Source organism: Canis lupus, chromosome 17, assembly GCF_048164855.1.
Source record: "Canis lupus baileyi chromosome 17, mCanLup2.hap1, whole genome shotgun sequence".
NCBI classification, from domain to species: Eukaryota; Metazoa; Chordata; class Mammalia; order Carnivora; family Canidae; genus Canis; species Canis lupus.
The window spans coordinates 30,215,976-30,228,453 of NC_132854.1; the positions used below are offsets into that span (position 1 = coordinate 30,215,976).

At 39.8% G+C, this 12,478-nt stretch overlaps 1 protein-coding gene across 2 annotated transcripts in view; it reads right to left on the reverse strand.

The window, feature by feature from the left end:
- Nucleotides 1-675: 675 nt before the first annotated feature.
- The window catches only part of SLAIN1 (SLAIN motif family member 1), a 59,252-nt gene continuing 47,449 nt past the window's right edge, over nucleotides 676-12,478 (reverse strand). For both annotated transcript variants that reach the window (XM_072782678.1, XM_072782679.1), the window contains 3 exons: nucleotides 7,194-7,349; nucleotides 3,489-3,771; nucleotides 676-1,771 (listed from right to left, as the gene is read on the reverse strand). In XM_072782678.1, the coding sequence (XP_072638779.1) occupies nucleotides 1,696-1,771; nucleotides 3,489-3,771; nucleotides 7,194-7,349 (515 nt within the window). In that variant the 3' untranslated portion in view covers nucleotides 676-1,695. The remainder of the gene's footprint in view (nucleotides 1,772-3,488; nucleotides 3,772-7,193; nucleotides 7,350-12,478) is intronic.

A 12,478-nucleotide genomic window follows, 5' to 3' on the forward strand; every position in this document is an offset into this window, starting at 1 on the left:
ACTGAATACATGTGCTCACTGGAAGAGAGCAGAGAAGTGGGGAAAACAGATTTTTGAGATTACCTAACCTTGGATTTATAAGTCAGCTTCACTATTAGCTTTAACTTGCCACTTTGGCTCAGTGTTTTTATTTTGTAAATGGTGAGAACAGTGGGTGGTTTGGAATAGACAAATGCACAGGAAATCTCTCTCCAGGATAGTGTACCTCATGAAGTGCTCAAATATTACTTTGGAATGATGTGTAAGTTTCTATTTTAATATTTAACATTAAAACCTTTGCCTAACCTTTCCATAGTACCTTCAGGTGAAAAGTTTTCCAACATTTATCAGATGTAACAGAATAATATTTTGCTGATATGGAGACAACACTTCAAGTTCAACCCCCATGAAATGTTAATCTCCATGGACAGTGTTCATCTGTAGGTAAATTTCTGGGCAAGAGACTGAGTTTCGATGGCCTTTCTAAATGGGACCTAAACCTCACTGCAAAACCAAAACCTTCCATTCCCTATCAAGAGAAGTCTAGAGAAATGGTGAAATGTGAACACCTTGCCTACAACATTAGCTATAAATGTTCTACACAAGAACATAGCAACAGCAACTGCTTTCACAATGATAGTGAAACACAGAAGTGGTATTTATACTGCTCATGCTGCACATTCATGCGTGACCTGATATTGCTGAAATAGTCTTTATTTCTGAACATTCCAAAAGAGCAGTGTACACAGTAACAAATATTAAGTCATATACCATAAGAAAGCATTCATTAGTGCAAATGGGTTTTGTAAAAGGTCTATCAAAAAGATTTATTTGCTTTAAAATGCATCCATTTCCAGAAGCATTGTTAATAAAACATTACAGTTTCTCATCCTCTGTAATAAAGTATTGAAAATCAATCATGGTACAGGAGCAAACATTGCAGGTATTAAGTGCAATGAGCCTGTGATGCCTTTATAAATCTGAAACCCATGTAGGACAATAAATTAACAATGAAAAAGACATGACGATCTAACTGCTGTCTGGCTGTCTCCTTGCAATGCTTCAGCTTATATTGTGCTCGTTCAACATAAAATTAGGTCTTTCAAAGTGTATGGTGGATTTTCACTGATCTATCCCTAGAGCTAAAAAAATAGTACCTTACCACAAAAATATTTTTATGGCACAAAATTTAAGTTGCTCCATAGTGGTTCACGTAGGTGTAAAAAGAAATAGGCACAAAAAATAAAATTCCTGTAAACTATAAAAAAGTAAATTTCAAAGCATAAATTATAGAACCTAGTTGTAAATATGCCATGTATTAAAAAACAGAACACATAAGGAAAGGATGTCTAGAACACGTAAGTATATGGAACAAGTTACTGTAAAAAAAAAAAATCATGGCAAAGAAAGCATTATTGATACATCTCAATTCTCTCAAAAAGTGTTCAGGGACATAGCAGTTCTACAAAAAACCTCCTAGATCTAAGTGTCACGATACCGCAGCCATGGATGTGAGATTGGGGCGGTATTCTCTCAGGCAAATAATTAAGTGCAATCATTAGTCTCTGGCGCTCGGTCCGTTGAAAAACAATGCAGTAAATATGTTAAAATGCAGAAGGGAAAGAATATCCCGACGTTCACGGTTACCTAGCCAGCTAGGTAACTCGACCCTCATTTCCACTCCTTTCTTGGGCTCCAAGGGCGCGTGCAACCGCATCAGTAGCAACCGTCTCTCCAGCTTCCATCCCTCAGGGTGCTGAGCGAAGACAGAGGCTTTGGAGGCTGAAGGAAACTACAGAGACAGAAACACAGACTGTTACGACACTCCCAGGAGTCGCAGGCCACTTGTTCTGTGCTGCTTTCCTCCACGCCCGCGCCAGTGGGGACAACCTACTAGCACTTTCCCAGAGCGTGCCAGGGCTTCACGCGGTGACCCTCACCCCATGCTCACTGGCTGGAAATCCCATTCTTGGCACACCACTGTGCGTGTTGTGTGTGTGCGTGAGTTGCAACGTATCCTTACTGGACAAAGTATTTTAAAATCAAAGAAAAAGATAAACTGTCTAAAAACAAATGATTACTTCCTTGAATACAAAAAGTAAATTCACATGCAGAGAATGTCCGTCTTATAAATAAAGATGTCCCTATCACACTGGCAAAGAATCGACAAAGAATAATACCCTGCATTTGCCTAGGTTTGGGGGAAACATCCTCTCCTAGGGCCTGGCAGTGACCACCTTTATGGGAGATTAATTTGGAGACCTACTCAAGAACAAAGGGAGCCATCATAATTACCCACGTATATCAAATAATGTGATTCTATTCCGGCATGAATATAACCCACATCTGCATTTTCAGCCGGGGGGAGAATAGGCCAGAATCTATTAAACATGTAACAAAATGCTTTCTCTGGGGAAGAGGATTATGGGTTCACTTTTGTTTACTTTTATGTGTGTTTTTTTTTTTTTAAATAGTTTCTGAATTTGTTTTTGATCTGAGCACCTGTTACTTCTAATCAGAAACAAAAACTAATCACACAGACACATAAGGAAGGAAAAACTGTTTGGACATCCCTTTCATACTGTTGCTAGGTCCATCCCTCTCCTCTCCTTTAGAGCCTAGTTTCTCGGGGGTAGATATCTGTGGTTACTGCCTCCACTGTCTCCCTTTCCAAACTATCCTCAACCCACTTCTATGGAATTCTTGTTGTCCTACAACACTTCAAGATATCCAGTTCTAGAAAGGTACATCATGATTCTGAGCTTGTCTAATCTGTGCCTAACAACTAAATCTGGAATTTGAAAGAGCAAAAAAAAAAAGAAAAAAATATTCCAGTTGGACCATACTAAACTTACCAACATAAGCTAACGAAGGCCCAGCTTAGTATCACTAAGGTGCTTTTTCAGGTACACCTGGGGGCAGAGTATGCATGTGCCTAATATATTTGCTTATTTTGATCAAAGTTTATTGCTCCAACAAGTATTTACAATTGTATCCTGTACCAGGCATAGTCCTTAGCACTGGGGTTTTATATTCGTGAAAACTCCCACCCCTGTCCCCATGAGCTTACATCCTAGAGAGAACAGTCAGACCATTAACTGATAAATGAAGACAGTCTATAGTCCCTCAGATGGTGATAAATGCTATGGGGGAGGAGGAGAGTAAGAAAGGAGTTACAACCACCACTGGAGTTGTGCTGGTGGAAGAGGGGTCACCTGGGCAAAGTCCTGAAGGAGGGAGAACAGGCCTTGTGCCTAACATGGGGAAAGGAAAGTACACTAATGCTCTGGCAATGGAGTTTACCTGGTAGACTAAAGCAAACAGTGTATTGGGAGAGAAGTGAGGAGGGAGGAAGGGACGCCCCCACCCTAGCACTTTCCAGAGGAAGGAGGTCAGAAGTCAGGCCCTAAAGGGCAGCATGCCAGAGACCGGAAAAGTGAGGATGGTTTCCCAAGCAGTTTCCAATTTCAAACTGCAAAAGAGGTTACAGAGCAAACAAAGGTTCCTACCTCCGAACAGGCTGTGCAATTTTGCTTCGAGGAAGGTTACTCCCATTTATTGCCAGTGAAGGTCTTGGAAGAGCGCTGCGGCCCATCACCCCAGATGCCGCAGCCTTGTTTGGGGTGGGGATCCCCGTGCTGGCGTACAATTGGAGGCCATTGGATACGGGCATGCTGCTGCCACCTTGAACAGTGGGACTCACATAGGCCGTGGCTTTAAGAGGCTGTCGCACAGACACAGGGAAATGTCCCACGCTGTGGATTCTGTGTTGAAGCTGTCCTGGGGATGGAACTAGAAAGGAAAGGACAGGTATTGGAGAGGCACCTATACTGCTACCCAACTTTTAGGAAATGCACCTTTATTCAAGACCAATAAAGGCAGAACGGTAATATACGGAGAAAAGAAATGTGGGTCCCAGGCAGCATTTAGTACTAGAAAATTCTATTTCTTGGTAAGAATCTCCTGTCCTGTCAATCAGCAATGTTTCTGAGCACCTAACTAGATCTAGAAGCTACATCTAACAACAACTTCCTTTCCTTTAACAAATGGAACCATCTGAGTTCTCATAGGACAGTTTTTTCCTGCTTGTTTGGAAGACATTAGGATTTTCTTGATGGTTGCATGGAAAAAAAAAAAGACAATTAATACAGGGATGACAGCAAGACAGAGCTGACATCAATAGGTTACAAACAGCTCATTACAGGTTAAATATTTTCATCATGGCATTTGATCTCCTAGGATTGGTGGGAAGAGTAAATGAGTTAATCCACACAAAGCCTTTGAGTGGTGCCTGACACTTAGTAACCACTCAACTAGTGCTACTATTACCTTGATAACGAAAGCAAAATCTGTAAAATGAAGAGAGCTCCTTGGGTAAGAACTCTTAAAAACTGTGTCAATATACTTACACACCCAACATTTTCTAAAACAGTTTAGTTGATTTTGAACTTAACCATAAGATAGGAAGAAAGAAAAAAGATGTCCATAGTTTTATTTACTGTCTTTTGAATTATTCCTTAATGATTAGTTTTTAGTGTATATTACGTGAAATCTGTACACAGGAATGCTGATGCACATGTAGTCAAAGCTCAATGCAAATAGGTCTATGCAAGATTCTGCTGTAGTTTTGATCCTACCGGGTTTTTGTGACACAGTACAACTTCTCAGGAGTCTCTAAGTTCCTTTCCAACCAATTCTACAATTCCTTAAAAAGGTAGCTATTAACCATGAATCTTTCAATGCATTAGTATGGTATATTTGTTACACCTGATGAGCCAATGCAAGGGGTTAATAGGGGAAACAAGGAAACGAAGGGATAGGTGGAAATATATGGATACTCTGTTACTTCTCAATTGCTTGGTAAATCTAAAACTGCCAGAAAAAAAGTCTAAACTTAAAAATTCAATGTGAATTTGGCTCAACTTCTCTTTAAAAATATAAAGTACACAAATTTTAAGTCTAGCACTCAATTTTCAAAGTGCACATGCTTATGTAGACCACTAGTCACACCAAGATATGGAATATTACCTGCATCCCAGAAGGCTCTCATCCCCCTTCCCATGCAATGTTCCCATAATAGTAACAGTGATTCTCACTTTATCACCACAGATTGGTTATTCCTACTCTGAACTTCATACAAATGGAATTATACAGTACGTTCTCTGGCTTCTTTCACTCAACATCATGTTTTTGAGATTCAACCACATTGTTTCCACTGCTATGTAGTATTCAGTTATATGAATGTCAAATCTGTGTGCCTGATGACGAAAGGCTGGGTTATTTCCAGTTTGGGGTTTTGTGAACATTCTTGAATGTGTTTCAGGGTTCATATGCACTCATTATGTATGCTATGTTCCAAATTCTGTATTCAGGATAAATGAAGTTCGCAAAGTCACTGAATACAACATCAAAATACAAAAATCAACTATCTCTAAATACCAGCAAAGTAGAAACTAAAACTTATAAGAATGCTACCTATAAAAAATTTCAAAATCAGACATTTAGGAATAAATTTAACTATGATGCATAAAACATGGAGTCAGAGTTAACACAAATTCCAAATCATTACCGCATTTGTTACCATCAAAATTGTATTCTCCCATTCTACACTAATACTATCAACTTTTGCACTCAACTATAGCACTGTGTACTTACTTTAAATTTCATCAAAATCTGGGCAATTATCCCAACTGCCTCACATAAAATAGTAGCTCTCCGTTTCCCACCATTAGCAAATTTCACAGGTTGTCTTCTGTGTCTTTACACAAGTCATTTATTCCAATATTAACAGATCAAGCCCTAAGATATGGCCCTATGACATTCGTTTACTCATGCATTCAAACATTTGCTGCAAACTCATTAAATACTGGGCAGCATGCCAGGTTCAGGGTGCAGAAAATCATCCAAGCTAGGGCCCAAGCCCAGAGGGAGCGGATAACCTAGTATGCAAGATGAATATAAGGACCGTAAAATACGACACACTGAAAAACAAAGGTAAGCAACAAAAATCGAATCCTTCCTAGGGATGTTTTGGGGGTTTATGGGGAGGCCCATTAGGGTCATCAAACATTTAAAGAGTGTGTGGTGTCTGGCTGCAGGATAAAGGTTAATAGCAATAAACTGCATAAAGAAAGGAGAAGAAGAGCTTGTGAGAGTCAGAATATGTTTGTACTTAAAAGCATAAACTCTGGGGTAACCAGAACATTTCTAGCTCTATTCCTTCGCCTGCGTGGCCTTGTGTAAATGGTAACATGATTTGTTTCCTCATCTGCAAAATGGGAACAAGGACAGACAGCTGCCTCACAGGGTTGTTGGCAGAACCAAGACAACAGACATAAACTGGATAAGCACAGTTCCTTGAGCAGAGTAAATGTCCTTTCAAAATGAAAAACTGTCACATGGAGGGGAAATATCACTTGGGCCCCAAAATTGGCTCCAAGGGAGAAGGGCTTCAAACCACTCTGGGTGTAGATTTACTTAGACATCTGGCTGATGACTCCTGGCCACCAGCATACTCCAAAGACACATCAGTCTCCCACATTTTGGCCACATTGTTAACTGGGACTGTGACCCTCAGTCTGCCCCCCAGGGGCCGTTCTCAGACTTGACCCCAACTACTCACATAAACTGCATGAGTCGGAATGGGAGGGGGAACCTGGAACCACCATGTCCCCACACAGAATAAAAACACATGAATGTGAGATTTCACACACATCACATTGCTCACTGCAGAGTAAAACGTACAGAGAATGAATGGCAGACTATGTGGTAAGCTGAAGGAGAGCAGGTAAGTACTACTTTACACACTAAAATAGAACTTCATGTTGGGAGGAACAAACCTATGGACTGGCGAAAAATAAGGCCAAAGTAACAGCAAGACTGAACAAGTATCCCTTCTTCAGAGTAAAGGCATCAAGCAGATACAGCTAGAAAAAGACAGATCTGCAAGGAAACAGGTTATTTTTGTTTATACGGCAAGCGAGCAAATCAAACATGTACTACTTCTGCTATTCTTGGGTAGAGAAGATTGAATATAATTTACTGCTACTTAATTCATTAATATATACACTGATGAAAATACCAAATTGTACTAGTGAAGTTAAAAAAAAAAGTAACAAGTTTCCTTGCCATATTCTTGACATGGAGTAAGATATTTTTCTAATTGTGTTACAACTAAAACTTACTAAAAAAAAATTACAAATTGTCATACTTACTGCAAGACTGTATTCTTGAAATCCCATTTCCAGCGCCATGCAAGCTCGAGTCAAAACTCTGACTATTTCTCACGGTGACTGGAGAACTTGCACTGCTGCTGACAGCAGTTGTACTTGGCATCCGAGCTAGATTAGGCATACTTCTTCGGAGCTTGTCTAGAAAAGAAAATAATTTTAAAGATCATAAGGTTTATGCCAATTAAAATACTAGCTTTCAAAAGTAAACATAAATGATAATATGCCGAATAACAAAAAAATTATCATGTGTGTTATGAACTCTAACAAGCTACCATAGAATTCACCTTCTGTATAAAGAATATACTCGGTATTTCCAGAAAGGTTCTACCAAATAAGCTGTTTATTTAAAAAAAAAAAAAAGTGTTCTATAAAAAGACCCAGGGATTAGCTCATCAATTAGCTATTTCTTTTTTTTAAAATATTTTATTTATTTATTCATGAGAGACACAGAGAGAGAGGCAGAGAGAGAGGCAGGCTCCATGCATGGAGCCCGACATGGGACTCGATCCCGGGTCTCCAAGATCACGCCCTGGGGCCAAGGCAGACGTTCAACGGCTGAGCCACCCGGGCATCCCTAGCTATCTGCTTCCATACAACAAGTGGGTAAAACTGTATCAAAGTGAGGTTAGAGAATAATTTTATAGTCAACCATTTAGTTTTTTTTTTTTAAAAAAAGCACTATAAATTGTTACATATTAACAAAAAACCCTCCAAGAATCAAGACCAACACTTTATCTTTTGCTAGCATATGAAAATGGAATTATTAAAATTCTAACTTGATATGTTTTGAGATACCCACTCATCACATCAGTATGACTCCTATTAACTTCTGGAAAGTTTTAACTAGGAGCATGCCACTAAAGCTCTCAGAGACGGCTTCCGTGTCCTCCTCCTTGCTGAGTACATACTCTGCCACTAAGGGGCAGCAGAGGGCCGCCCACAGATCTCCGGGGCCGCGGAGCTGGTAATTCAACCCAAGACTGCAGCCCTGAGACACACACCGCCCCAAAACTAATGCCCCCAAACTAATGTGCGTGTAACAGGTCACTCACTCAAGTTCAGAAAACAAAGGATCTATTTGCACACTAAGCCAAAACCCCCATTCAAATACAAAACCGGATTCGTTTCCTCCTCCCCTCCACACAGGGCTGTCTACACTCTTAACTGGGACCTGCTGGCTCCACCCTGATCAGCAAGTCACCTAATCTGGAAATGGAGGCCATCTCCTCCGATTCACCTTCCTTCTTCTATACCCTCGCCCCCAAGTCCTGTCAGTTCTGCCTCACAGTTAATGAATCCTCCACTGCATCTGGTTCAGGCCTCATTGTTTTATCACCCACATTTTCACAAAAGCCCCTTAATGGGTCTCCAAGCACCCTCTTATCCCTCTAACCCATCCTTCACACAACCTGCTCCACTCTTCCTGGAGCACAAGCACACCCCAGTCACCCTCTTAAATACTTCCAATTACTCTCCCATCTTCATCTGAAAGCCCCAAGCCCCTGGGCATGGCCTACGTGAGACCCTTCAAGGTACAGGCTCCTGTCCTTTCTCAGCCTTATCTCCTGCTGCTCCCACCCCTCAGCTTATTTGCCTACCACAGTGGATGAACCAGGTTCCCAATGCATCACACACTCTTGCATCTGTCACATGCTGGTCTCTCCACTTGGCCACGTTTTCCCCACTTTGTGGAATGAACAAATGAACGAGGGCACCAGAATTTACTGTGTACATACTCAATGCCAGGCACCGTAGAAAATTTTGGGGATACCTCAGTGTACTACAGGTACAGTTCCTGACTCTGAGTTTTCTAGTCTAGATAGACCAAGGTTTCTCAATCTTTCTTCCATTATCAATCCTAAGAAGAAAACCTAAAATATATTTAACATTAAATCTTGTTTCTCCTCAAATAAATATTGAAAAAGAATGTCTTGAAACTTTGATACATCTTAAACTTCGGAGGACCACAAACTATTATAAAATATCTCATGCTTTTCACACATGCCCCACTGTCCAAGATAATTTTATTTTTATTGGTATGTGTCCTAAAGCAGTAATAGACACATATCAGGACACTCAAGTTTGTGGTCACTTTCTTTCAAGCTAAATCAGAAAACAAATGATGTACTTGAACAGTAATCCAAAAGGTGTCCAAGGACAAAATCAAACTCATCTCTTCTTTTTCCCTCTCTTTTTACATTATTTATACACAGTTCCTGTTGCCTGTCCAGCAATTTTAGCCTCCTTGGAGTAGTCTAGGGAAAAGACAGAAAATTAAGCAAGTATGTTTACTTATAAAATAACCATAAGAAAGTATAATGAGAAATTGTAAAGAGAGCTAGGGTAGGAGACCAAAAAGAATTGTATCAATCTAGCGAAATTCCTCCAAGCTGAGGTATCTACCACTCCCCACCATGTCCTTACTTCTTGTGCATATTTCTAGAGTAATAATGCTCAAGTACTGCCAATGGACTGTTTGATTTCTTGACCATTTTCCTCATTATCTCCTTTAGGAGGCCTATCTTTAAGGCCTATTTTTAACAACCATTTGAGTCTCCTATTCCCAAATTCTAGTTAAAATTCCTAACCCCAGGCAGCCGGCATTTAATACATCCAGCAAGTATTATTTATATGTATGCTTGCAGAGGGTGTGTGGTAGGATAAATGAGAGAAAGGTAAATCTTAGACCTGACATCTAGATCTTCGAATATCACAGTAACTGGCATGAAGAGTGAGCCTATGTCAGTGCAAGACTAAATCACTCTGACTATATATATATTTAAGCAGCAACAAGGCCCAGGGAAAGAATTCTGTGCTATGATTTAGAACATCAATTGTGTTTTCTGTATTTCTAAGTTTCCAAACTAATATTTACATAAAAGTTTTCATATATATACAAGGGTTGAAAATAGTATCATAAACATCTGTATGTTTTCTACCTAGATAGACTAGTTTTCATTCTGCCATAATTAATTCATCTATCTATACACACACACACACACACACACACACACACACACTTGTTTGCTTAATCTACAAAAAAACTGCAGAAATCTTGAGACTAATTACCGTCTCCCTCAATTTTAATACGATGCCATGACTTCCATTAAACACATGGAATATTTTCTTCCTGATATTTTGAAGTTTAATAAATTAGTCACTATGACATCCCTTAGCTGCCACTGTTTTCTTTTACATTTTAAATCTGAAAGTACTCAGGTACTTTGAAATCTTTGGTAGCACCTAAGAGATTTCTACAGAATTACAATACTGTCATGACATGTAAATATATTAACAACAGCTTTTAATAATCCACACAAAATTTTCTGAATATAGAGAATGTCTTTCATAAGCTTTACCCCCCTAAACTGCCATCATTCAAGGTTCACACAGTAGATGTGGTGGTTAGGTTTCTAATATGTTAATCTAGATGCATCTTCCTTTAAAAATCAATCTTTAATTCATATGAGCATCAAGTCAGTTTCACAAAGCTTTAAATCTGAAATATGCTCTTAAAAATAAATGCTTGCAAGTGTAAATATTTAGAACATGACTCCCCTGGGAGCTAAGCTGTGATCTCCAAGCTATGTCAGGGACCATTTGGAAATGAGGTACACTCTCCTGTCAAATAATGTGGAACATACTAATGACCATATATACTTTCATATTCAAGGAATCAAAAATAACACTCTTTCTATCTTCACAAGAAATCAACAATTTATCCTTAAGTACTGAGATGAAGCACGGGAAGCTAAAGGAACAGACCAAGGAAAGAATTCAAATGAATTTTCTCACATTAAAGCAGCAGCAAGACTTACCACTCTAGGAAACAAAGACTAAAGACTCTTCAAGAATAAAGAGATACTTGGTTACCCACCAATCTGATCTAGCCTTCCAATCAGTACAGGGTACAAGGGAGGAGCTTGGGCTAACAGGGCTTACCTCCTGTGGCTGACAATTCTTGCCATACCCTAAAAATTAGTAAAGGTCCTACAAGATTCAGTCATTTGTCACATCTGGCAAATTATTCCAAATATGCTCCTTTTAATTCTATAATCCCTGGGGCACCTGAGTGGCTCAGTGGTTGAGCATCTGCCTTCGGCTCAGGACGTGATCCCGGAGTCCTGGGATGGAGTCTGGCATGGGGCTCCCCACAGGGAACTTGCTTCTCCCTCTGCCTATGTCTCTGCCTCTCTCTGTGTCTCTCATGAATAAATAAATAAAATCTTTAAAAAAAAATCTATAACCCCTATAAATAGTCCCACAATTTTTTTTTTTTTTAGTCCCACAACTTTTAAGGGCCCTCTCCTCTTCTGAATGAAGGCAGTGTAGGAGCTACAGAAGTAATATGCATATATATATGTTTATATAATAACATACTATTGGTTTCTTTTTAATTATTTTTAAATGGATCAATGATCTCAGTTATTCTCTTCTATCCATATTATTCTGGTGATTTAGAAAAACATTTGATAGATTAGTTTGAAAGTTCCCGTTCTTTACAATTTTGTACAAATGATATTCTGTGGGTAACAAATGAAGGCTCAGCTATCTGAGTCATAGTCCTACACACACACACACACACACACACACACACACTTTGTGGAGGGAGGGGCAGAGAGAGAAGGAGAAGAGAATCCCAAGCTGACTCCACACCCAGCACAGAGCTCAACCTGGGGCTCAGTCTCAAGACCCAAAGATCATGACCTGAGCCAAAAATCAAGAGTCGGATACTTAACTGACTGAGCCACGCAGGCACCCCACCCCGGGGAGTCATATTTTTTAAAGGGGGTACAAGAGAAGAGGGACAACCTTTATTCCCTTTCTTCAGTACTTTTACTCCAGGCAAAAGAATGGTTATTATTTCATTTCTTCCTTAGGTTGGGACAATATGCACTAGATGGTATGATGTGAAATCATACCTAAGTTTTCCAAGAAAGAGGTATTATTTGTCCACATTTTATAGCCAAAGAAATCAAAGTTTACAGAGGTGAGAAACCTGTAAAAGGCGTACAAAGTAGGACAGGACAGGACTCGGGAACCCGTGCTCTCAAGCACTCCACTGAGTGGCACGAGTCCAGCCCAAAGGACTGCTATGGCAGACCCTTTGAATGCAGAGACCAAACCGCTTAGGAAAAATAAAACCACCATGGTCGGGACACAAGCTGTGATAGGTCTCTGCTTTCTTAATAGGAACCATCCCAGCGCAGCTCCAGGGAAACGTAATACTTTTCATCGTGGCATGTAGTGTAAGGTAAAACCACTTT